The 27844-nt window shown below is 42.0% G+C and overlaps 2 protein-coding genes across 8 annotated transcripts in view; one reads left to right on the top strand and one right to left on the bottom strand.

The window, feature by feature from the left end:
- DUSP29 (dual specificity phosphatase 29) overlaps nt 1-5132 on the top strand; it is an 87990-nt gene extending 82858 nt beyond the window's left edge. For all 3 annotated transcript variants that reach the window (XM_073596774.1, XM_073596773.1, XM_073596775.1), the window contains exon 4: nt 478-5132. In XM_073596774.1, coding sequence (XP_073452875.1) covers nt 478-713 — 236 coding nt within the window. In that variant the 3' untranslated portion in view covers nt 714-5132. The remainder of the gene's footprint in view (nt 1-477) is intronic.
- The window catches only part of KAT6B (lysine acetyltransferase 6B), a 228609-nt gene continuing 205299 nt past the window's right edge, over nt 4535-27844 (bottom strand). For all 5 annotated transcript variants that reach the window (XM_073596770.1, XM_073596768.1, XM_073596772.1 and 2 more), the window contains one exon: nt 4535-9048. In XM_073596770.1, coding sequence (XP_073452871.1) covers nt 6332-9048 — 2717 coding nt within the window. In that variant the 3' untranslated portion in view covers nt 4535-6331. The remainder of the gene's footprint in view (nt 9049-27844) is intronic.

Here is a 27844-nt window from a genome sequence, read left to right as displayed (position 1 = left end):
AAAACGAAAAAGAGGTGATCAAATACCACCATAAGAAAGCTCTTTTTGTGGAAAAAAAAAGGATGTCAATTTTGCTTGGGAGCCACGTCACATGACCATGCAATTGTCAGTTGAAGTGACGCAGTGCCGAATCGCAAAAAGTGCTCTGGTCTTTGGCCAGCCAAATGGTCCGGGCTGAGAAATGTAAAAACCAGACAAGTGGCTTTTAATGCACCACACCACAGACAGTTCCTATCTATATGTAGTGGAGTACCACTCAAAATGAATAGCACAGCAATGCACTGTCAGAGAATGCCTGAATGCACTGCACCACCAATTGTATGTTATAACATGCATACCACAATGTACATGTGTGAAAATGGCCCCAGGGAAAAAAAAACCCCTCTTAGAAATCATGGTTGGTTATTCATATGGATATATAGAACTGGAAAGTCTTGCCACTGATAAAGGTTTAAAACAACCCCATTCTTTCCACAGGTAAGGTGCTTGTGCACTGTGCAATGGGTCGCAGCCGCTCTGCTTCTCTTGTCCTTGCATATCTGATGATATATGAGAAGATGACCATTGTTGATGCCATAGCTCAAGTCCTGAAGCATCGTTGCATTCTTCCTAACCGGGGCTTCCTGAAACAGCTAAGAGAACTGGACATTCAGCTAGCACTGGAGAGACGAGCATCACGCACTACCACAAATGGGACTGAGGAGAATCAGTAACACCGAACGCAAGAAAGTTATCATATAGACAGAACATTAGGGGTCTCATAAGAGACATGGGGGGGTAATGTCCAAACTCAATGGGCATGACTTAAGTATTCTAAATATGCCATTACCATCTTTTTGCCCTATATTACCCATGCAAGAGTAGCTTTGCTAAAACTCTTAGCTTATATGTTCAGATTATTTATGCATTGATCACTAAATTACTTTTTTGATTCTGAAAATGTGCAGTACAAGACAGAAATTTCCATAGTTAAAATGCCAAGCAAGTTACATAGTGCTAGCCACTCATAAAAGCAGAAAACATATTGAAATGATTACATGTATAGGCCGACTGGGGCATGTTTAAAGTGCAAAACATTAACAACCCACAGCGACCAAAGGGTTTTTTTTTTTTCTTTTAAATTCCTTTAAGAGATGTGAAATTACATCTACATTACAGTGCAACATACTGCTGCAACTTTGTTGATTTTAAATATCAATATATATTAGGCTTGTCAGAAAGGCAGCACAGCTATAGAAATACTCTGTTTTTTTTCTAAATATAGTCTGTAAAGGATATGAGCACTTATCCTTCAAGCTCCACTTCCCTGACCTCCCCCCACCTCTCCTCCTAAAATGCATACTTGCCTCTATTTGACGGGTGAAGTGCCGCTATTTTCTTACATCAACGCAAATCGTAGGTTTCTACTGGACCAGACGCTCAGAAAACAGCCCCATAAAAGTCTCTGATCACTGTAATTTGCAGGCATGACCAGGACACTGAATACTTGCTGCCCTAGATGTAAACATATAGGGGCTGATAGATGGAGAAAAGTATGCATCTTGGGACAGGAGGGGGTTAGGTTAGGATATAGAATTGTTTTATTTTGTTCTGGGTAGTGTGGAAGGGTAAAGCTTTGGTCAGTTTTTTTATTGCCATCAATATCCCTATCTATCTAAAACTAAACAAAAAAAGAAGGATTAAATGTGTACATTAAAGTAAAGTATAGAGGAGTTCCGACTTTACTGGTTGCATGCTTGTTTTAAGTCAGTAAATCAAAGTAAACAATGTCAGCATTTTTCAAAAAAGCCAGTAATGGCAGCTTCCATACATCAAGAATACGTAAAGCTAACTTCCTTCCTGAGCAATAAACTCAGCATCAAAAAGTCTTAAATGCACATTAAGTTACACTGTTGCATTAGAGGAGCTGTCCAGTGTCTTCCTGGGAGCCCCATGGCTCAGCATCAAAGACTTGTTGGTCGGTACCTGTTATGGTGTCATAGATAGCAGAAGACAGTTGGACTTCCTATTTAATGTTTTATATTCCTGTTGAAAGCCTTCTTGATATATGGACCCTCAAACTTTTTGGGGCTGTCCCAGGAAGCAGCTCATGTACAGTATATGGGATGTCCCATTCAAGAGGGCTTAGTGTGCTTGCAAAGCCAGAACCAAAGAGGATTTCTGCCCAAGAAAAAGAAAACTGCACAGGAGTTGGTGCAGATACAGGAGTAAGCAAGAAGCTGGAGTGGGGGGAGAGGCGATTAGAGGAATTTTGTACTAAACTGCATTTTAAAGCCAACTCCAATCAATTTTTTTGTATTTGGATAGCGTAGGGCAGGATTAGAAAGAACCTTTTTTTTAAAAATATTTTTACTGCTGACTTCCATGCACTTCTTGTATCAAGTTATTATAGGGCGAGAAAGTGAAATTACAGATACACTAAGGCCAGAAAACTAAACTTTCTGGGAAGCTTTAGAACATCTGCTGCTGCTTTTTTGGCCAAGAGTAGAGCATGATCTGACACTCAAAGTAATCTTGTCACAATAAAATTAAAAACATAGTAAATATAATAGCATCTCAAAGTCACTGTGGTCTCAAATAGAAATGTATATTTCCTTAAGATTTGTTTTACGTTTGTCTTTAAAGGGGTTAAAAAGGCCAGAAAAAATAATAAGGGTGGGCTGCTGATAAAATATATTTAATAACTATTCATTGGATATACGGATAAAACCATCACAATCCAGGTTAACAAATGTGGACTTGCATTATGTGGTCTTGTTTCAACCATCTCAATCCAGATCTGGAATTAATAATTAAATATGCGGTTTATGCTTTGCCCTGGGACACAGAATGTGATATGCAGATTTATTTCTATAGCCCGCAATTAGCTCAGCCATTTGCCTAAAAATGCTTACACAAAAATCTCAAAGTTAATATCTTTTATATTTGTTCTTTTCTAGATTGTTTGGACTTCTAGGTAAAGGATGTGCACTCAGGGCCAAGTACAGTCTCCTTCTATGCAGCTGGTCATAAGATGTGTTTGATATCTTGGGGTCTCTCTATTGTTTAGCTCTGTTGCCAAGAAAAGACAGATAGCTTTGCCTTTACAAATATCTGTCTCCTAGGATTGGTGCTCTAGCAGTAATGAATGATTGATTAGACAGTTTTACACCTAATCAAGATATTATACATTTTTATAGACCATTTAACAATCACCTACAGATAATCACTTAAGGACTTGCATAGATGATATAATATAGATCCTTTGTATGTCCCCACAGGTGGTACATGTTTGAACAAGTTTTATTAAATCAAAATTATATACTTTTTAGTATGTACTCATTTTGTTCTTTTAAGAAAAACCATCTATAAAAAAGTGACTTTTTTGAATTTGCATATTCTTGCCAAGCAATATTTTTTAATATACCCCCGGGCGGCTGTTTGTGCATCTATAAACCTGCTTTGTCATAAAATGGTCAATCACTGTACTGTACTACTAAAGAGTAACCAGTGTGTATACTGCATTTATTGCAGTTCCAATGTATAAAATACACTCTACATTTAGATGTAAACATTTGAAACATTAACCCACAGTGATAATCCTATTAAGGATAATCTTATGATTTTCACATAATAAATGTTTGATATAGCCCAAATCAAGTTGGAAGGAAAGGGGTAAATTCTCACATGTATGGGTTCTCTAATTTAATGCTGACCAAACACTTATCTAAGTCTATACATTTATACAAATGAAATTGTGCATATAGGATTCCATTGTGACTATATCAGAGCAGTGTGCAGCTTAAGGCAATGTCTGTGACATGACTGAAAACCGAAAAAGAAGATTCTAAAAGCAAAAAATTCAGATATGGCTCCTCAGAATTTATTTTTCTTCGTAAAATGTACAGCTGTGTTCTGTCAGCTTTGAATTTTTTCAAATGACAGACTTAGAACGAAACACTGAATTATTACTAGATAATAAACTGCTTCTGTCCATCTGTCCACAAACACAAAAATAGGGGGCAATAATAATAATAAAACAAAAATATCTAGACACAACTCTTTCCTTCAGGAAATATATATAGATTATACATGCATCTGGTCATAGTGCTTGGTAACAATTTCCATATTACGGCTCTTGGTTTTTATTTATTCTTTTTCTCAAAAACTTTATTAAAAAATAACTCCAGTATGTTACAAAGATAGAAAATCTAGAGATGGAATGAAAACTTGTAATTGAGGCCTCATATTGAAAGAGGGCTTGAAAGGCATTAAAAAAAAATAAAAATAAAAATAGCAACGCAACAACAAATTCAACTGCGTTTAACCATATGTCCATTTTAGGACTCCTTGGCCAACACTAGGTGAAAAGTATTTCCAGTATCCAGCAATATTTTTTGTGATTTACCTTTTTCATAAGTAAAAAAAAAAAAAAGAATGTCTCACAAAGACACAGAAAAGGTCACATACATAGCTAGGGTGTGAAAATATACACTTGAGAGATCCCTCTGGGTGACAGGACCCTGCAAATAAAACAATATAATATTTTGTACAGTTCCATAATTAACAAAAATATATTTATTTTCATTTTTTTCCTTTAACTTTCAAACAAGGCTGACCAATATCAGAAAACAAAATATTAACCAATGGCTTTACAGTTTAGCACAGGACTTGTAACAATACTACGTAAAAAAAAGCTCACGCACCAGAGAAGCAGCATGCTTTGTAAGGCTTACTTCCAGCAAACAAATGAAAACAAAACAGACTTGTACAGGAGAGGGACAACTGGGTAGGAAATTGATGACAATATCTTTGTATGGAGTTGGTGGAAGAAAAAAAAAAGTTCTTTAAATGTGTATTGATGTTGTAGGTGGATGTAACATTTTTCTTCTTGACTGACAAAAAAGCAGAAAGCTACTAATTAAGCTGAAAGTGAGAGGACAACTTGTGAAATATAAAACTAGTGAGAAAGGTAAAAAAATGCCAGTTGACTTCCAATTTTTGTAAAGGTGACTTATTTAAATATTTTTGCATTTGCTGCTGGTTTTGATATCTCTCCAAGAAATATCCAAGGAGATGCTAAAGTGAATGAGCACAAGAACAGGCATGAGTCGAGGTACCTCTAAGGAAGAAAAATGCAAGAAAATTGGGAAACACCCCCCCCCCCCCAAAAGAAAAAAACAAAAAAAAACAAAAAATGCAAGCAAGAGGGGAAAAATGAATACATTTCCATATCTTTGCTTGATAAAGTGTCAAGTGTAGCCATTATCTACAAAAACCCTTGAATATTTTTTCAAAATAAAATAATTAGATAAACAAAATGGTATCAATTTGCATTCTGAATTATTACTGCAATAATCATTTCTCATACTGTGCTCCTTCAAGGACAGGCTGAAAAAACAAAAATGGCAAATTTAGCCTGGCTGGTCTTGCCCAGCAAGAGCTTGGTAAAGCTCCTTCATGATCCCTAAAATGGCTCAAAAAGCCTCTTCAAAACTTTAAATTAAATAACACACTTATGTTTGTGCCCCTTGCCCATCAGCTTTTCTGAGTGGGCTCCTTTATAAAGGCTTCTTGATTTTTTTTCTTTAGAAAGAATTAGCTATGTCTAATTGCATTTTCATTTTGCCCAGAAATCTTGATTTTAGTTCCACCTCAGTGCCAACAGATGTTTATTCCAGAGGCTAAATTTTGGTTAGAAATTAGAAAACATCTATTCTGCTCAATTTTCACATTAAAAGTCTGGTAGTAAAAAAATTAACCCCGAAAAAGGTGCAACAACGCAAGAAAACTTTATCAAAAACTTTAAGTTGTAGCACAAGTTGGGTTATCAATAAATGTTGAATTCTTAAACAGATTTGAAAATCATGAGGAAAAAAAAAAAAAGTTATATAAATGCACGGGGCCCAGAAAAAATTAATTTCACATGCATGCAGTGATAAAATGAGGCCTCAAAAATCTAGAAGGGAGAAGAGTGATATAAAAAAAAAAAAAAAAAAAAAAAGCCTAAAGTGTGTATTGTGAAAGAAGCAGCTGATGGGATTACAGATGTAGGTCTGCCATTTTTTTATGCACCACCAACAAATGTTCCTGAACATCACTGCAACATAAATGAACCAAAATAAATTAAAATAAACATAATTACATATCTAATTGTTACTGGCATATTGAGAATGAATGGTAGAGTGGAATGAAAAGCACAAGAAATTATGTTAAAAACCAAGGACAAGGGAATGAGTCTGTCGCCTTCAATGACTGCTTTCAGTCTGTGTTCTGTAGTGCAGATTTCATTATGCAGCTGCTGCAGCGTTAAGGAAAGGGGGTTTGGTATGCTGGTACCTGTAAGGGCAGCTCACCGCCTCATGTATGACCCGTTAAGCGACTGTTTGGGCATCTGTGAGTTCATGTACCCATGATGCCCTGGGCTGGAGTACATCATGTTGCCATGAGGGCTGGCCTGCATTGACTGCTGTGCATAAGGCTGGCTACCCATCATGCCCATTTGCATTGGGTACTGAGGGCTCTGATTCATATATCCATGGTTGCTATGATAGCCACTGTTCATCATGGACTGAGATACACGGTAGCCACTCATGGCATTGAGTGTGTTTACTGGATTGACATTGTAAGTAGGTGCTGGCATTAAATTGACACTCATATTCATTCCACGCTGCATGGTGAGAGAACGTGAAGGAGGCTGCATGGCCATAGCCTGTGGAGGTGGGGGGTGGCCATACAGCTGTGGTGGGTGGGGCCCAGAAGCGGCTCCAGGAGGCAATGCAGATACTTTGGTCCGCATGGACATGTGAGTTTTGCCTGCCATCTGTGTTTGTAGCCTTTGACCGTGTGAAAGCCCCATTTGCCCATTGGACATATTGCGCTGGAGGAGTGGTGGAGGCAAGTTCATAGGGGGAGGTGTGAGATTTGGGGAATTAGTCATTGATGTTTGGGACTGTGGAGGAACAGAGTGTGGACTTTGGGTAAGCTGCACCATGTTGCTCAGAGGAGAGGAAAGGGAGGCACCATTTGCATAGGATGTTACAGCCTGGGTATGGCTGTAAGGCAGGGAGTGATTCATTAAGGTGTTTGTTAATTGCTGAAGTTTGGCAAGGCTGAACGTGGCAGTGGGCTGTGGGTAGTGCCCAGATCCAAAGTCCCCTTGTCCTATTCTATCATAAAGCCCACCAAGTCCACTTCCACCAGTTTCTGAGATATCTGGCAAAGTGAAACCTGTTCCTGCCATTCCACAAGGAGCAAGTTGCTGTTGGCCACTACTAGGTGGTCTTTCCACTGCACAAGCTTGTGGAGACTTAACATTGCAAGGGGGGTTAGGAGGGGGAGACCCAATAATGCTGCAGCTATTGTTCATTGCAGATATTTGTTGTGTTACAGCACAGCTGCTTTGCGTTAAGTTGGCTGATGTCATTCCCCCGCTATACGTGCAGCTGTTTTGTGAGGGTAAATTACTTCCTCCCATACCAGAATCATAACTGTTTGGATTATCATATGTTTCAGTGGTGCTCTCAATACTTCCCAGGTCACTGAATCCACTGTCCACTACCTGCTGTGAGTGATCAGATACAGAAGGTACATCCATCATTGGACTAGCTTCAAGATTCTGTAAAGATGGAACAGGCAAAGCAGTCTGATCAGGGCTGATCTGGGCATAAGTATTCTCTAAAGTGGGGGCACTGGGGCTACTTGATGATCTAACAGAATGACCTGGATGTGAATGAACAGAGGACACTGGACTGCTGTGGTCGGACTGATGGCAATCCTCTGTTGCACTTGCTGCTGGGCTATGGGCATAAGTTTGCAGACTATGACAAGCTTCTTGGGAGTCTGAACAGTCTCTGTATGCCTCCTCTTCTGCTTCACTTTCACGTGTCAGAGACTGAACAGCTTGAGCAGTTTCTGAGTCAATATCCAATCCATCTCCACCTTCACGAGGTAGCTCGGACACTACTTCCTCTGCAGGAACATCCTCAGGACCAATGACTTGCTCTGGTGTTTCTTGTGGAAGTTCATTTTCTTCTGGTGGCTTTTCATCCTGCTCTACTACCTTTACTAGAGTACTGTTTCGTACATCTGGCTGAGGTGGGTTACTATTTCCTATACTGAACTCTAAAAAAGACTGTTCACCCAAGGATGCTTGGAAAGCGTCCTCTTGTACATCTTTCTTTGATGGATCAAAGTGGCTTTCATCTTCATCATCTGCATCATGATCCTCATTGTGTGACTGCGCCTCTTCATCATCTTCCTCTTCTACAGTTGCAAGATCTTTTTTCTCCTCAGTCCCAGAATGTCCACATTTTTCTTCCACAATGCATGGCTGCTTTATCTCTTGCTTTAGCTCTTCTTCCTCCCCCTGGATTCCATTTACTTCTACTTTCTTATTTTCCTTTTCTGCATTATCTTTTTCATCTTCCGCTTCATCTTTTTCATCCTCCTCTTCAGCTTCATCTTTCCCTTTAGCTTTATCTTTTTCATCGTCTTCCTCTTTATCTTTTTCATCTTCCTCTTTTTCAGCTTCCTCGTCATCTTTTTCATCTTCCTCTTCTAAATTGTTATTTTCACCTTCTTCTACATCATCTTTTTCATCTTCCTCTGTTTTGATCTTTTCATCATGTGCTTTGTCTTTTTCTTGATCCTCTTCTTTTTCATCTTCTGGTCTTATATCTTCATAGTCTTTCTTTTCTTCTTCATCTGTTTTTTCCAGACTGGTGCTACTTGGACTTGGTAGCTCTACAAAAGAGGCTCTTGCTTCTTCAACACAAGTTTCATTTCCTTCAGTGGCTTGCAAGATGTCTTTGTGATGAGCTTCAGGTTCATCGTCAGCCTCCTCTTTAGCATCCTCAGTTTGGATCTGATAATCAGGCTCCATAGGCGTCTCCGGCGGTGTATAAAGGTTAAGTTTAAAGCCAGCTTTTCTATCCACACTATGTTTTCTCTTAGAAGGGCCCCTCTTAACTCCTTTAGGCCACCCCTGTTTTCTTACAGGCTGAGACACAGTTTTTTCATGAACTTTATGGTTAACCAAATCCTCTGGTGAGGATTCTTCTACATGATCTGTGTGGAAACAAATATGCAGTAATTAGAAATCAATAAAAGCACATACAATTAGTTCTATAGATAAGGCAGAAATAACTACAAATTAAAAAACAAGCTGCTACTATCTTCTAAAGCAGCTGATCAAACATATTTCTGTTTAATAGGCTGCTTTGGAGGGCAGAGGAGTGATCTGGGGTCTAATAGACCCCAGATATCTCCATAAAGAGGACCTGTCTCAGCCCATGCTATCACAAGGAATATTGTTCATCCCTTGTAATAGTAATGAAGTTCAAGAAAAAAAACAAAGTTAAAATGTACAGTGACAAAAATAAATTTAAATAAAAAAATTGTGCCCCCCGCCTCCATACGCAATTATGCACATAGGTCCCGCATGCAAATGGTGATCTCACTACACATTTGAGGTATCGATGTGAATGTCAGGGTGAGAGCAATAATTCTAGTGTCAGACCTCCTGTAACTCTAAGCTCCGGTAAGCTCTAGGCTTTTAAAGTGTTGTTAAAGGAACTTTTGTAGATACTGTAGTCTGTCGTCGTTCCATGGGGGTATGCCATTTTAAAATGTGAGATGTTAGGTATTTTTTTTTCTTTTTTTTTTAACTTCAAAAGTAAGTTTATTGAGTAAAATAAGGCAGAAAAAAAGTTTTGTGTACATAGTAATCACCGAGGATAACAATACAGTTCTCACAATGCACAAATAATTTTGCATACATCATTATAACCCATGTCTAGTCTCATTTTTGTTTTCCCCATGGTATATATATACAAGCAAGTTATTCATATTTAACTTGTGTTGGTCGGTCTTTATTGAGAGGGCTCCTCTTGTGCAGTGTGGATGGGCACCGTTGACCGGGTTATCTCAGTAACCTGTATGTTCTCACGTGCAGGTGTCAGATGACTGAGCCCACTTATCCCAAATTTGGTCGTATTTGAGAGGGCAACCTCTGTGTAAGTAAACCAATTTTTTGTAAGGTAGTGTGTTGTTAACTTCCGCTATCCAGTGTGAAAACTCTGGAGGGTTAGGCCTCATCCAAACTCTGGCGATAACTTTACGTGCGGAGAAAAGTGTTTCGTGGACAAATATTTTTTTGAATTTATTTATCTCCGGGTCTGGTAGGATTCCCAGTAGACAGAGTTTGGGTTGTAATGTTACAGGGGAGCCCATGGTGTCATGTAGGAAGCGCACTACCTGCGCCCAGTACGCTTGGATTCGGGGGCACTGCCACAATAAATGAAAAAAAGTACCCGTGGCTTGATTGCACATTGGGCACATTGTTGTTTGGTTGCTCTTGTATTTTGCTAGCTTGAGTGGAGTGAGATATGCTCTATGTATCAGGAAGGTTTGAGTCAAACGGTCTGATAACTTAGGGGACACTAATTTGCATGCGTCTAAGGCGTCGCTCCACTCATCGTCTGCTAATGTGCCAACTTCTCCCTCCCACCTGGATTTCAGGGCGTAGGCTGATGTGGTAGCCTGCGGCAGCGTCAGCATTTGGTAAAATTGAGAGATTCGTTTTTTTGGGTCAGGGCACTTCAGCGCCTCCATTAGTGGATTATTTACCAAGTTGGGTTCCCCCTGCGGGAACTGTGTGTGAAAGGCATGACGCAGTTGAATGTACCTGAAAAGCATTTGATTTGGTAATGCAAATTCTGTTTTCAGTCTTTCAAAAGTTTTTAGCCTACCATTATGAATAATGTGTGATATGTAAAAGATCCCCCTAGAACTCCATACCTCATTATCAGGTATTAAATTAAATTCTGGAAGATTTATATTATGGCATAGGGGGGTGAATTCATTGATTGCTGGCAGCTGGAGTCTGTCCATGGCTAGGTTCCATATCTTAGTATAGTGATATAACAGTGTTTTACATTTAGCATTTCTGTCTTCTCTAGTAGTTCTCCCTGCTATCGCGACCAGAGGGTCTTGTGTTGGGTGAGACCATTTAGGGCACAGAAGGTGTAGGAATCTTTCTCTGTCTGTTTTATCTACATGGAAAATTTGGGACAGCTGCGCTGCTATGTAGTAAGCATTGAGGTCAGGTAGGGCCATTCCCGCTAAGTCTGTGGGATTTTTGAGTTTTTGCCAGGCGATTTTATGTCTATTATTGCCCCATATGAATGGTTTCAATATGACTTCCATTAGTTTAAAATGCCTAAGCACTAGGTATATTGGCGAGTGCCAAGTCATGTATAATATTTTAGGTAAGAGGACCATCTTGACCAGGTTTATTCGTCCCATTACTCCCAGCGGGAGACGAGCCCATACCTGTGTCCTGTGTTTAAGCATCGCAAACAACGGAGTTATGTTGAGTGTTTCATAATCAGCTGGGTGTCTCGTAGTCCTCACACCCAGGTACTTAATGGTATCGACTCTCTGTAGGGGCAGTAATGCTCTATCCTTAGGTTGTGGGAAACTGTCAAGGGGTAGTATTTGAGATTTGTCCCAATTTATCCTGAGGCCAGAAAATGTGCCAAACTGTTCTATTAGGTCAAGTGTGAGAGGTAGGGAGTTCCCCGAGTCGTCTAGGTATAGTAGGGTGTCATCCGCGTAGGTACTGATTTTTTCTATCACGTCCCCTCTGCGGAGTCCCGTTATGTCCGGGTGTGCCCGGATGGCAATGGCAAGGGGCTCAGCCGCCAGAGCGTATAGCAGCGGCGACAGAGGACACCCCTGCCGCGTTCCTCTAAACAATGAGAATTGTTCGGATGGCCACCCGTTCGCCAGTACCCTCGCCGATGGGGATTGGTATAAGAGCTGCACCCATTTTATATATTTGGGGCCGAAGCCGAATCTGGTCAGACAACTCCACAGATAGCCCCACTCCACCGAGTCGAACGCCTTGGCTGTGTCCAAGGCGACGACTACTCTCGCCCCCACGTTTTCATGGGTAGCCTGTAGGTTTATGAACAGTCTCCTAAGGTTGAAGGACGTATTTCTGCCAGGCATAAATCCTGCCTGGTCGCCGTGTATTAGGGAGAGGATTACTTTATTGAGACGGATGGCTAATATTTTTGCGAGAATTTTGATGTCTACTTGAAGTAGAGATATGGGGCGGTATGACTCTGGGACCAATGGATCCTTCCCTGGCTTGGGGATTAAGACTATAGTGGCCTCTCTCATGGAATCTGGCAGGCTGGAGTCCTTAAATATGGCCTCGTATAGCTGCAACAATCTAGGGATCAATGTTTCTGCGTAGGTGGAATAGAATTCCACCGGCAGGCCATCCAAGCCCGGGGATTTTGAGCCTGGGAGTGCCGCTAGGGCACTGGATATCTCATCCGTTGTCAATGGGGCCTCTAGTTCCTCGACCTGTTCTGTGGAGAGTTGGGGAATAGTTAATTTCCCCAGAAATGTTTCCATTGAGGAGGTATCCGTGGGAGCTGATGAAGTATAGAGCTTACTGAAAAATTCTCTGAAGATGTCCGTTACCTTGTGCGGTTCTGTCTCTACGGTCCCGTTGGGTGAGCGTAGCGAAATTACTACGGGGGGTCTATCTTCACTATGTACCAGATAGGCTAATATTTTCCCTGCCCGTTCCCCGTGCTCGAACGACCGCTGTCTATGGAAAAATAGTTTTCTTTTGGATTTTTCAAAGTGTAGCTGAGTTAATACCCTTGAGCAAAGATTAAGGTTGTCGGCTCTATCCGCAGTGGGGGCCTCAAGAAACATTTTTTCTGAGTCTCGGAGATTGTCCTCCGCCTTAGCTATTACCGATTCCGATGTTCTTTTGAGTTTATTGATTCTGTTGGTCAGGGTCATACGGGCATGTTTTTTAAAAGTTTCCCACACCAGTTGGACTGGGGCAGAACCTTCATTGATTTGAAAATAGTTTTCCCATTCTGTTAATAGGTCATCCTCCTCCGGCAATATGGTCAGCCAGAAGGGGTTCAACCTCCACGTCGCTGGTGGGCGGTTGTGAGGGACTGTGAGTGTGGCCCAATAGGGGCAATGATCGGAGAGGGATCTAGGAGAGAAGCCTACGTCTGCCAATCTTGGAAGGAGTGTTTTGGAGACTAATATGAGGTCTAAACGTGACATAGCCCGATGTGACGTGGAGAAGCAGGAAAATCGCTTGTCTGTAGGATTCCTGATTCTCCATGTGTCTACCAGATTAAAATCTGATAAGAGTCTAGCAAATCTTGTGGGGTGTGATGTCGTAGATTCAGCAGATGAGGTGTTGAGTCTATCTAGTGCGGGATCTAGGACATTGTTGAAATCGCCTAGCCATACAGCCGGAACGTTGGGATGGAGTGCCATAAAGTTAAACCCTTCGGCAATAACAGCCGCGTTAAATGGTGGTGGAACGTAAAATGCCATGAGGAGGATTGGGTCACCGTAGATTTTGGCTTTTATAAGGACATATCTACCCGATGGGTCGATCACTGAGTCCTGGAGCTCGAAGTGTGTGTTTTTAGTGATTAGGAGTGAGACTCCCCTTGATAGTGAAGTATGGGTTGAGTGGAACGCCCATCCAATCCATGGTCTCTGGAGTGCTTTGTGTGCTAGGCCTTCAGCGTGTGTTTCCACCAAAGCCACTACGTCTGCTCTTTGCTTTTTAATAAGCGAAAACACTGCTGACCTCTTTATAGGTTCTCTAATACCGCGGATGTTCCACGTGACAAATTTCAGGCTAGTCATCTAAATGTGTGTAGTATATATTGAGCCCCAGGACTCAGGCCTCCCCGTCTCACAGTGCCCCAACACAGATATCGTATTTGCGGACCAACTTCAGATATACCTTGGGATTTGTATGAGAACAGTTACTTACTATTAACATTGGGTAACACAGTGAGGATTGTATTACTCTAACATTCCCTTCCCCCCTCCCCGCCCTGCACCTTCCAAACCTGGTGCGAGCGTTATTCCCGAACTGCCAACATGGCATTAACATTGTCCAACCTGCGGAAAAAAAGTGATATTTTGACATTTCTTGAGAGACAGTCACTGTGGTCAGGATAGTGGTGAACTCAGGAAACTGAAATATCACAAACAGTGCTGCCGAGGTCAGAGCGTTCCGTTTCAGGTGGATTACTATGGTACATAGGGTGAAAATACGCTGCGTACCGTTATAAAGTTCAGGACTCGACTCACCGTCACTGGTGAGGATCATTATATAATTAGATGTACTCCGTCGGTTATAAATGTGGACCTTACTTTGCAAGTTTAAAGTGGACGTGTTGCTGGGGCTGAATCCTATAGGAATTCCATCAAGGAGATTATGCTTGTTGTGTTGAATTGAGAGTCTTACAAATTGCAGCCTGTTGGGGTCTCCCAGTGTGGTATATGGCTGTGATGTTTGGTGGAGTCCGCCTGTTCAATTGTAGTAGTTGGGAACATGTCCAATCAAAGTGGATCGAATATACGATCTTCCAGCATTTCATAGTATTGAACAGGGGGAAAATGAGGGGGGGCAGGCTGCTCATCCTGCAATTATATAGGAAGTTCTGGACTTAAATGGTGTTTCACCTAAAGAGTCAGGGTATTGTAAGATGGAATACTTTGAGGAGACATATGTGTTGCTTAGAGGCAAACAAGAAGATTATAGAGCGGAACTTATCTGTGGGTCTCTCTCTGCTCCAGCCAGGCGATGGCGGCCTCCGGATCCTCGAAGAAGTGCGCCCTGTCTTCGCCCTCCACACGCAGCCGGGCTGGGAAAAGCATGGCGTATTTAATATTCTTAATGCGCAAGCGCTTCTTGACTTCTGTGAATGTGCGACGCCTGCGCTGTACCTCCGCAGAAAAATCCGGGTATACGGCGATCATTTTATTTCCTAAGGGGATATTGCCCTTCACTCTGCTGAGTCGGAGAATAGTGTCTCTGTCTCTGTAATTCAGGAATTTTGCGATGAACGTGCGTGGGGGGGCTCCGGGTGGTGGCAGCCTGCCTGATAGGCGGTGCGCACGTTCAACAACAAATGATGGGGAGAACGATTCTTTTCCATATGTGTCGCAGAGTAAATTTTCCAAGAACGTGGGGGGGTCCTTCCCCTCCACCCCCTCTGGGAGACCGACAAATCTGAGGTTGCATCTGCGGAGGCGATTCTCGATGTCGTCTTGTTTCTGGAGGAGCTGGTTCACTTGGTGCTGCAGCTCTGATGTTGTGTTCTGCAAGGGGGGGAGGGAATCCTCCACAGTGCCCAGCCTGTTCTCAGCCTCTGTGACTCTGCCTTTTAGTTTCTGGAAATCCTGCCTTACCAGTGAGATGTCCACCTTTACTTCCTCGATCCGCGCTGTGAGGGAGGTTTGACATGTTGTGATGGCTTCTTGGCAGGATGATATCGCCTCCAACACCCTTGCTGTGTCTGTTCCGGCTGAGGGCTCCTCTTCCAGCGCGGCGGCGCCATCTTGGCTGGAGGGGTCTGTGCCTTGCCGGCGATATTGTTCTAGTTTTGAGGCCGCTGCGGACGTCTTTTTCGGCGGTGACATGTCCTGGCTAATCTCCGGTTCAGCGGCAGTGCAATGCAGGCTTGTAGATCTGTGTGGCGGTCGCAGGAGTTTAAAACGGATAGATGACCAGCGGAGCTCTGCCTAACTGCGTCCTACTTCATGCCGCTCCAGGCCACGCCCCCAGGTATTTTTTTTTCTTGGAGTAACACAAGCTTTTATATTTTACCAAAAGTTTGGGTATTGTATTGCATTTGTGTTCACTAAAATTTATTGTGTATTTCATCCTGAAAATTTGTGTTTGATAAACTGCTGCACAAATATTATGTGACATAAAAAGAAACGCCCATCATTTTATTCTCCATGGACTTTTTTTTTTACATGTATGTGAGAAATGTCAGAAATGACCTGGTTTTGAAGTGGTTAAGCATCACACCATAAACATATATAACACCAATTTAAAGGCGTGTAAGACAGTGACACATGTGCAATGCAATCATGTGCAAATTTCAGAACAGAATAAATAGAACAGAATAAAGTGCATAAAAAGTTAAACACTTTGTGAAATAAGTCAACAGAATGAACTTGTGCTTTGATAAGTGTCATTCCAATGACAAAGTGCTGAATGCTTAATTCCAAGACTGTCAGGAGCACACACTCCTTACAAGAAGAAATTACCTCTAGGTTCAAGTGCACACACTAATGCCATAAAATATTACATTTTTGATTTTGGGTTTATGTTCCAATTCTAATGACAAACAAATGCCAGTCCATATGGTTCCTATGCAGACGACCCATTTTAATAGTCATAGGTAAGCTTGTGGATAATACATCCAGCATAGATGAAATCTAATAAGATCGTTGCATCTTATATTCAGTATAATCCGTAGGCATCACCTGGATCGATCCAGATATGATATGAGTGAAGCAATGGGATCTGTGTTAAAAGTGTATCTTGTTTTGCTCTAGCATAAATTTCACATCCAAAGAAGCAGCAGTCAGAAGAAGGCTGTATTAGGTCGATCTTACCCATAATTCAAGAATAGGTTGCCAGAATCTTGTGTCGCGATACGTGTCCACAATGGTCCCAAGGAATGGTGCGGTTAGTGGAAGAGAATTACCAGAAAGAACATCCAGGAAGTGGTAAAGGCTGCTCTGTTGAAACCTTAAGACCCCTTTCACACTGGGGCGCTTTTCAGGCATTTTAGCACTAAAAAATAGCCCCTGTAAAGCTCCTCAAGCCACCCCAGTGTGAAAGCCTGAGTGCTTTCACACGGGGCGGTGCACTTGCAGGACAGGAAAAAAAGTCCTGCAAGAAGCATCTTTGAGGCGGTGGAGTAGCGCTGTTCACACTGCTCCCAAAATGCCCTGCCCATTGAAATAAATGGGCAGCGCTGCCGAAGGTCCTGTAAAGCACTTCGGCAGCGCTGCAAGACGGGCGCTATTAACCCCTTATTCAGCTGCTAGCAGGGGTTAAAAAGCACCCAGCTAGCGGCCAAAAAGCAGCACTTTACCGCAAAAGCCCACTCCGCCCCAGTGTGAAAGGGGTCTAAAGTGGAACTAAAAGATATCTGTCACGGAACGTCCCACACTCCACTTCGAGTGCTTCCGTCATATACCACTTCCTCCCAGTCTGTATACAGATATCAGATATTCCAACCTCTCTGAGCACAAAACAAGGCGACACTTGCTTGTTGCTAACATGAACTCACTTTATTTAGAACCAGAATACAGTCTTATATACAGGAGAAGATGAAGTTCCCCCCTCCTGCTCATATTACTCTAACAATACAAATGTAACCTAATTAACATGAGCTAATTAACTAATCCTTTATACAGCCTAGGTGACTGAGATATGACCTTTTGCCCAGACTGAGTTAATTATCACAGGACATCTTCTCACAATAGCAGCAGCTCCAATAGGAGTCGTCCCGTCTCCTACATTGTATAGAGGACAATGTGATCAGCTCATTCAATTAACATAAACACAGGGTTAATTAGAACAACCAACAATGTGTGGAATACCCTTAGAACCTGTGGTAAGCCAATTTACATTAAACACATTATAGCAGAGAACAAGACAGGTAGTTGGAATTGATGACACCAGCATCTCCTCACAGTAAGTGTCCCAACAGTATGAATCAAACAACATACAATATATACATATATACACAACTGAGTCCGATTAGTACAGTTCAGACTGGATTTCTAATTCACCTCGCAAAGAGTATTGTTCCCTTGAAAATCCAGGGCCCATAATCAAAAGGCAAGAGGCTCGCATTCAGTCCTCTCCAACAGCCTCTGTCCCGGCTAGGTCTGTCACATTTCTCCCCTTTCGGCAGGAGACTAACACAGGAGGAGACCCCAGACGGGTTGACTCCGAAGTTAGTCCATAGTTCCAGTCCTCTACTGCCTGTACCCACACAGTACCCCAAACAAATTGTTCCAAACAGAGTATTACTCACCCAGCCAACCTCTGCCTCTCTCAGAGAACATATCCGCCGCTGGGGAGAGGCCTGGACTGGTCCTTCTCCCAGGAGTCCTTTCTGCCGCTGGAGAGAAGACAGGGGGACTGGGCTCACTCCATCCTGCTGTTGGGGATCTGGGCCGACTGCCCAGCATCCCTGGGGTATACAGGTGGGGACTGAAGCCCCATCCACCGACACCAGATCAACCTGCAGTTGTGAGGTGTTGACTGCATTCTCTCCTTGGATCCTGATCTGCAGCTCGTGATAGACTGCCACCTCCTCAACTTGGGCCTCCACAATTGCTGCAGGTGTGGGGCAGAGGTCTTGGACCCTCTGTCCAGTTGCCAGCACTTCTGCTGGGGATTTGCTAGGTGGTTCCTCCTCTACAGAAACGTCTATCAAATCCTCAGTCTCTGGAATTGCTAAAAGTGTGGGACAAAGGTCTTGGACCCTCTGTTCAGATGCAAGATCTTCAGCTGGAGAAGTTTGTTGTAACTCCATAGATGCTGCTGGCAGAAAATCACATGTCCCTGTCCGTGTTGTGGGAGAAAGGCTGACTACCTCTTCTCTCAAGAAGGCCGAAGCCACTGTTGGTGCTGGGCAGAGCACAGTGAACTTTGGCCCTGATAGCAGCTCTTCTGCAGGAGGCTCATCAGGTTGTTCTTCCTCAGCAGAAAAGTCTATCAAATCCCATGTCTCTGCAACTGATGTCTGGGGATAGAGGTTCACCATCTCCTGTCCATGGAACCCAGAAGATGCTATCATTGCTGGACAGAGGTTAGCAGAGCTCTGCCCTGTTGCCAGCACTTCAGGTTTAGGGACGGCAATCTCCAGATTTTCCACTGCCGATTCTCTGGCATGCTGCTGAACGTATTCTAGCAGTTTCCTGTATGCCCTTTCCAGATGCTGTTCCTTCCTTAGCAAATGGTCCAGATCAGGTTTGAGCTCTGAGACCCCTGCAAGACTGAGCATAGCCTCTCTATATTCTTGCAGGTCCTCAAGGTCAGGTTCCCCTTCATCGCCAAACATAAAATGATCTGTAAGGCTCTCCCACAGCAATCCAGGGCCGCCAAAGTCATGTCCCTCCTGGAGAGCATTCTGTTGTCTCCCCTAAATATCCCTGCTCTGCGTGCCATTGCAGAGCCCGATAACGATTGTCCAGCTCTATCTTCTGCTGGACCAGCCTGTCCAACTCAGTCAACCATTGCTCCTGGGGCCGCTCTCCCAGGAATGCCATCCGCAATGCCCATTGGTCACTGGCCCGTTGCTCTTGGGTTGGAAAGCCCTTGCCCTGTTTTATACCAGTGAGCTGGAGGGCTCCAATCCAGAGCTCCACCCGAATCTGCTTCCTGAGCTCCAGGTATTCATCCTTAGACACAGTCCTGGTGTATGTTGAAAGGATGATCCACAGCAGCCCCGGGAACTCTGATGCCAGGTCCATATCTCCGCTGGGGTGACTGAAGTCTGCTATGCTGATCTTGGATCCAGTTGGAGGTTTGGATGTCCCAGACTGCAGGAAGCTTTCCCGCTGCTTGCCACCAATGTCACAGAACGTCCCACACTCCATTTGAGTGCTTCCGTCATATACCACTTCCTCCCAGTCTGTATACAGATATCAGATATTCCAACCTCTCTGAGCACAAAACAAGGCGACACTTGCTTGTTGCTAACATGAACTCACTTTATTCAGAACCAGAATACAGTCTTATATACAGGAGAAGATGAGGTTCCCCCCCTCCTGCTCATATTACTCTAACAATACAAATGTAACCTAATTAAACTAATTAACATGAGCTAATTAACTAATCCTTTATACAGCCATAGGTGACTGAGACATGACCTTTTGCCCAGACTGAGTTAATTATCACAGGACATTTTCTCACAATAGCAGCAGCTCCAATAGGAGTAGTCCCGTCTCCTACATTGTATAGAGGACAATGTGATCAGCTCATTCAATTAACATAAACACAGGGTTAATTAGAACAACCAACAATGTGTGGAATACCCTTAGAACCTGTGGTAAGCCAATTTACATTAAACACATTATAGCAGAGAACAAGACAGGTAGTTGGAATTGATGACACCAGCATCTCCTCACAGTATGTGTCCCAACAGTATGAATCAAACAACATACAATATATACACGACTGAGTCCGATTAGTACAGTTCAGACTGGATTTCTAATTCACCTCGCAAAGAGTATTGTTCCCTTGAAAATCCAGGGCCCATAATCAAAAGGCAAGAGGCTCGCATTCAGTCCTCTCCAACAGCCTCTGTACCGGCTAGGTCTGTCACAATATCCTTCTCCAAAAATGATCCATGCACACACATTACCTAAGTGCCCTGTATTCATTTTTTTTCTATTAAAATTGTTTCCAACTGTGTTTTTCTGCCTCCATGTAATGTCCTCGGAGTTTTCAACTCTCTACGTTTTGCCCTCATTTCTGTTTGTTAGCTGCACTGGTTTATGCACACTACAAACCACTAGTCCATCTGAGGCACAAGCAAGAGTGTGGCTTTTTTCCTACATACAGTGGGACCATGGAGAGGGAACATAAACCTCCTATAACAGGAAGTCAGGTCACAGCAGAAAAAAAATATAAATTTGGAGGAGGCTAAAAGGTGCTTTTTGTGACAAAACACCACAATGATTCTGGTATTCAATTCCTGGATATGGGTAAGATCAACCCAACACAACCTTCTTTGTGCTTATGTTTTGGATATGGTAATTATTTATGCTATGCAGAGCAAAACCACTTACAGTTCCATTTTTAAACACAACCCCTATTGCTTGCCTCATACCATATCTGGTATCCAGGTGATGCTTAAAAGATTATACTGAATAGAAGAAACAATCTTTTTAAAATATACTATTAAATATCCAATATGCAGGAAAAAATGTTACACGTGCATTGTCTGTCTAATTATTTTGTCTCTTCCTCACTCTGTAGCTAGGAGGTGCTCAGTACAGCTAGTTCCACCCTCTTTTCACTGTGCTTTAGTCTCCATTCACCACGTGTACTGCATACTGTTTTAGGTAGATATACTATGATTTTTTTACCTATATAATATTCATGTGTTATTACAAACTTTGATCAAAGCTTTCTACGATCTGCAAGATGTCATTTGGATCGAGTCACTGTCTGCTAATTATACTGAGACTAAGTAACAGCATCTTGCCAAAACTGACCAGTTATAGAGATCACACTTTCAGTGCCTAAATTGGAGGAGGCAGAAAAGTAAAAAAACTGTAGCTTCAGTCAAAAAAAAAAAAAATCATCTATACAGTGGATATAAAAAGTCTACACACCCGATAAAATGTCAGGTTTCTGTGATGTAAAATAATTAGACAAAGATAAATCATTTCACAACTTTCTCCACCTTTAATGCATAAACTGTACTAAACTAAATTGAAAATATTTTTTTTTTTGCTAGAAAACTACTTAAAACCCCCAATTATATATATATATATATACATACATACACACACACACACAAACACAGTGTTTCAAAAAAATCTAAAAATAGACTGTAATGTCACACTAAACAGCGCTAATGTTGAGCTATAATCCAATAAACATGTGGCCAACTACACATGCATAGGGAAATTCTTTATAGGAAAGTCCTTAAAAGAAGTGTCCCTTGAAGAAATAAGTGATGTAGAGTTCAGGGTGTAATTCAAAAAAGTTCATCAGATGATCATGGAAAAAATTTTCTTAACGTGCACCCTCCACCGATCACTCAGGATTCCACCCAGTGTAGACACACTCCCCCTAGGGGGTTAAACTCACCAGAATTGGAAAATAATAATGCATTCAGAATAATACAAGCCAGCAACTAATATGACACCACTCATGAGGAATCACGGATGTTCAGGGCTCATAATAGATCAGAAAAAACAAGAAGAGAGGCGCACATAGCGTAATCCTGTTTATTGACTGTATCCCTTCCACCGCATAAAAAACTCCCCTTCAATATATATACATACATCAAATCACATAGTCACCAAGCAATCATAAAAGCAGGTAGTAGGAGCGTGATTACTTCACCATAAACCGTCAGCGCCGCTATACAGGAAACGTAGATCACTTCCTGGTAATGCAGTTGGCTCAGGTGGAGCGCACACATCACTTCCTACGTCGCGTAACTCACTCATCGGCTTAAATATCCCTCTAAATCCCACCCAGCCAATCACAGCGCGACATAGGAACCGGCGGGTGCACGTTGCCAGTCCCTGTCGATACTGGAGGCTGCTTACAGGAGGGATAGAGGGACAAAAAAGGATCTGCACATTTAAGCGATCATTGAATTAAAATAGAAAAGAGAAGCAATGGGATATCACAAAATAAAAAGACAAACACTTAAGGTCACTGGGTTTTCGCTGCTACAAAGTGTCCTTAAGTGTTTCTGTCTTTTTATTTTGTGATATCCCATTGCTTTTAACTATGTATATTCGCATTTTGCGATTATCCCATTGCTTTTAACTATGTATATTCGCATTTTGCGATTATAAATGTTTATATGTGATCTAATATTTATATTTATAGAAATATGGAGAGCATCGATGTCCTTAACCTATGCACATTAATTGATTTGATTTATGTATGCTTGCTTAATGGTAAAACGTGACAGGCTAGAATTCAACTCACAGTATGTTTTATTGTTAGTATTTTTAGCTGTGTAGTGATGTTGTATAGTGATTTGCATACCTATAGACTGGCCCATGTGAGCGCGGGGATGTAAATCTTTTTTTTTTAAATGATTTTTATCTCTGATGCTTCTCTTTTCTATTTTAATTCAATGATCGCTTAAATGTGCAGATCCTTTTTTGTCCCTCTATCCCTCCTGTAAGCAGCCTCCAGTATCGACAGTGACTGGCGACGTGCACCCGCTGGTTCCTATGTCGCGCTGTGATTGGCTGGGCGGGATTTAGAGGGATATTTAAGCCGATGAGTGAGTCGCGTAGCCACGCCCTCTGTCGAAGTCGGGATATGACGAAACGCGTCAGGGCGTGGCTTACGCGAAGTAGGAAGTGGCGTGTGCGCTCCACCTGAGCCAACTGCATTACCAGGAAGTGATCTACGTTTCCTGTATAGCGGCGCTGACGGTTCATGGTGAAGTAATCACGCTCCTACTACCTGCTTTTATGATTGCTTGGTGACTATGTGATTTGATGTACGTATATATATTGAAGGGGAGTTTTTTATGCGGTGGAAGGGATACAGTCAATAAACAGGATTACGCTATGTGCGCCTCTCTTCTTGTTTTTTCTGATCTATTATGAGCCCTGAACATCCGTGATTCCTCATGAGTGGTGTCATATTAGTTGCTGGCTTGGATTATTCTGAATGCATTATTATTTTCCAATTCTGGTGAGTTTAACCCCCTAGGGGGAGTGTGTCTACACTGGGTGGAATCCTGAGTGATCGGTGGAAGGTGCACGTTAAGAAAATTTTTTCCATGATCATCTGATGAACTTTTTTGAATTACACCCTGAACTCTACATCACTTATTTCTTCAAGGGACACTTCTTTTAAGGACTTTCCTATAAAGAATTTCCCTATGCATGTGTAGTTGGCCACATGTTTATTGGATTATAGCTCAACATTAGCGCTGTTTAGTGTGACATTACAGTCTATTTTTAGATTTTTTTGAAACACTGTGTTTGTATGTATTGTTTCTTTTCTTTAAACGGCTGCTTTGTTTTGTTTCCCCTCTGCATCATTGTGGAGTGGGTTTTACTTTTAATTATGCACTTATGAAATTTTATTTGCATTTTTATATATAGCTGCTTTGCGACTAGCATCGTTACCTGGCGCTGAGTGGGGTTTCTGTAGGCCTGGTGAAACGCCTTCTTTTATATATATATATATATATATATATATATACACACATACACACACACACACACACACACATATACATACACGCACACATATATATATACAGTGGGGCAAAAAAGCATTTAGTCAGCCACCAATTGTGCAAGTTCTCCCACTTAAAAGGTGAGAGACGCCTGTAATTGTCATCATAGGTATACCTCAAATATGAGAGACAAAATATGGAAACAAATCCAGACGATCACATTGTCTGATTTTTTAAAGAATTTATTTGCAAATTATGGTGGAAAAGTATTTGGTCAATATCAAAAGTTCATCTCAATACTTTGTTATATATCCTTTACTGGCAATGACAGAGGTCAAACGTTTTCTGTAAGTCTTCACAATGTTGTCACACACTGTTGCTGGTATGTTGGCCCATTCCTCCATGCAGATCTCCTCTAGAGCAGTGATGTTTTGGGGCTGTCGCTGGGCAACACAGACTTTCAACTCCCTCCTAAAGGTTTTCTATGGGGTTGAGATCTGCAGACTGACTAGGCCACTCCAGGACCTTGAAATGCTTCTTACGAAGCCACTCCTTTGTTGCCCAGGCGGTGTGTTTGGGATCATTGTCATGCTGAAAGACCCAGCCACGTTTCATCTTCAATGCCCTTGCATTGCACTCAAAATCTCACGATACATGGCCCCATTCATTCTTTCATGTACACGGATCAGTCGTCCTGTTCCCTTTGCAGAGAAACAGCCCCAAAGCATGATGTTGCTACCCCCATGCTTCACAGTAGGTATGGTGTTATTTGGTTGCAACTCAGCATTCTCTTTCCTCCAAACACGACGAGTTGTGTTTCTACCAAACAGTTCTACTTTGGTTTCATCTGACCATATGCCATTCTCCCAATCCTCTTATGGAACATCCAAATGCTCTCTAGCAAACCTCAGATGGGCCCGGACATGTACTGGCTTAAACAGGGGGGACACGTCTGGCACTGCAGGATCTGAGTCCCTGGCGGTGTAGTGTGTTACTGATGGCCTTTGTTACGTTGGTCCCATCTCTCTGAAGGTCATTCCCTAGGTCCCCCCCGTGTGGTTCTGGGATTTTTGCTCACCGTTCCTGTGATCATTTTGACCCCACGGGGTGAGATCTTGCGTGGACCCCAGATCGAGGGAGATTATCAGTGGTTTTGTATGTCTTCCATTTTCTAATTATTGCTCCCACAGTTGATTTCTTCCCACCAAGCTGCTTGCCTATTGCAGATTCAATCTTCCGAGCCTGGTGCAGGTCTACAATTTTGTTTCTGGTGTCCTTCGACAGCTCTTTGGTCTTCACCATAGTGGAGTTTGGAGTGTGACTGTTTGAGGTTGTGGACAGGTGTCTTTTATACTGATAACAAGTTCAAACAGGTGCAATTAATACAGGTAACGAGTGGAGGACAGAGGAGCCTCTTAAAAAAAAAAAAAAAGATACAGGTCTGTGAGAGCCAGAAATCTTGCTTGTTTGTAGGTGACCAAATACTTATTTTCCACCATAATTTGCAAATAAATTCTTTCAAAAATCAGACAATGTGATTGTCTGGATTTGTTTCCACATTTTGTCTCTCATAGTTGAGGTATATCTATGATGACAAAATGGGAGAATTTGCACAATTGGTGGCTGACTAAATACTTTTTTGCCCCAGTGTGTGTGTGTGTGTGTGTGTGTGTGTGTGTGTGTGTGTATATATATATATATATATATATATATATATATATATATATATATATATATATATATATACACACACACACACACACACACACACACACACACACACACACACACACACACACTAGAAATTTTTTTTCTAACTCTCTAGAGAAAAAAATGGTGGTCATTGCAATACTTTAGGTCACACCGTATTTGCGTAGTGGTCTTACAAGCGCACTTTTTTTGGAAAAAATACACGAGAGAGAACAGTAAAGATAGCCCAATTTTTTTTTATATTGTGAAAGATAATATTACGCTGAGTAAATTGATACCTAATATGTCATGCTTCAAAATTGCGCCCGCTCGTGGAATGGCGACAAACTTTTACCCTTAAAAATCTTCACAGGCGTTAAACATTTCTACATCTTACATGTTTAGAGTTTAGAGGAGATCTAGTGCTAGAATTATTGCTCTTGCTAAAACGATTGCAGCGATACCTCACATGTGTGGTTTGAACACCGAGTGCGACTTACGTATGCGTTCGCTTCTGCACGCAAGCTCGGCGAGACGGGGGCCCCTTAAATTATTTTTTTTCTTATTTATTTAACTTTTTATTTTTACGTTGTCCTTTCAAAAAAAAAAAAAAAAGTTTGGGTAACTTATTCCTATTACAAGGAATGTAAACATCCCCTGTAATAGAAAAAAAGCTCTTAAAATATGAGATCTGAGGTCAAAAAGACATCAGATCTCATTTACACAAAAGCACAAATAAAAAAAATTTGAAATGTAGTTTTTTTTTTCAAATATAAAATTTTTTTCCCCTTTAAGAGCATTGGACGGAAGTGACGTTTGACGTCGCTTCTGCCATCCAATGCTATGAAGCCAAGTGGGGGCCATCTTTCCCTCACTTGACCCGGCTGTGGATGTGACATGACCAGATTGTCTCCGTCGCTACAGACGGCTCAGGAGTACGGCAGGAGGGGCCCCTCTCCCTCCCCCGATAAAAGTGATCTTGCAGCAAATCCGCTGCTGAGACCACTTTTATCTGAAAGCGGACCGCCCGCTGAAGAGGAGGATACTGGGGTTATGGCAGCTAGCTGTTGCCATAACAACGGTATTCCTCTTCAAACAGCCAATGTACAACTGTGGCGGGCGCTCCGTAAGTAGTTAAAGTGCCTCTGATTAACCCCAAATAAAGTTCAGCTGTTCTAATAGGTCTTTCCTGACATTTTCTTAGTTGCATCCTACAGCAAAAGCCATGGTCCGCAGAGAGCTTCCAAAGCATCAGCGGGATCTTATTGTCTAAAGGTATCAGTCAGGAGAAGGGTACAAAAGAATTTCCAAGGCATTAGATATACCACGGAACACAGTTAAGAGACATTCATCATCAAGTGGAGAAAATATGGCACAACAGTGACATTACCAAGAACTGGATGTCCCTCCAAAATTGATGAAAAGACGAGAAGAAAACTGCTCAGGGAGGTTGCCAAGAGGCCTACAGCAACATTAAAGGAGCTGCAGGAATATCTGGCAAGTACTGGCTGTGTGGTAAATGTGACAACAATCTGCCGTATTCTTCATATATCTGGGCTATAGGGTAGAGTGGCAAGCCTTTTCTTACAAAGAAAAACATCCAAGCCCGGCTAAATTTTGCAAAAACACATCTGAAGTCTCCCAAAAGCAGGTGGTAAAATTTGGTTTGATGAAACCAAGGTTGAACCTTTTGGCCAAAAATTCCAAAAGATATCTTTGGTGCAAAAACAACACTGCACATCACCAAAAGAACACCATATCCACAGTGAAGCATGGTGGTGGCAGCGTCATGCATTTGGGCTGTTTTTCTTCAGCTGGACTAGGGCCCTTAGTCAGGGTGGAGGGAATTATGAACAGTTCCAAATACCAGTCAATATTAGCACAAAACCTTCAGGCTTCTGCTAGAAAGCTGAACATGAAGAGGAACTTCATCTTTCGGCATGACAATGACCCAAAGCATACATCCAAATCAACAAAAGGAATGGCTTCACCAGAAGAAGATTAAAGTTTTGGAATGGCCCAGACAGAGCCCAGACCTGAATCTGATTGAAAATCTGTGAGGTGATCTGAAGAGGGCTGTGCACAGGAGATGCCCTCGCAATCTGACAGATTTGGAGTGTTTTTGCAAAGAAGAGTGGGCAAATATTGCCAAGTCAAGATGTGCCATGCTGATAGACTCATACGTGAAAAGACTGAGTGCTGAAATAAAATCAAAAGGTGCTTCAGCAAAGTATTAGTTTAAGGGTGTGCACACTTATGCAACCATATTATTTTAGTTTATTTTTACTTCCCTCCACCTAAAAGAGTTGTACAGTTTATAAGTCACATTAAAAAGTGGAAAAAGTTTTGAAATTACCGTATTTATCGGCATACAACACGCACTTTTTTCC

The sequence above is a fragment of the Aquarana catesbeiana genome, linkage group LG08 (assembly GCF_042186555.1).
Source record: "Aquarana catesbeiana isolate 2022-GZ linkage group LG08, ASM4218655v1, whole genome shotgun sequence".
In the NCBI taxonomy this organism is placed as follows: domain Eukaryota; kingdom Metazoa; phylum Chordata; class Amphibia; order Anura; family Ranidae; genus Aquarana; species Aquarana catesbeiana.
Note: the sequence above shows the minus strand (reverse complement) of the source record. Positions and strands in the feature narration are given on the sequence as shown.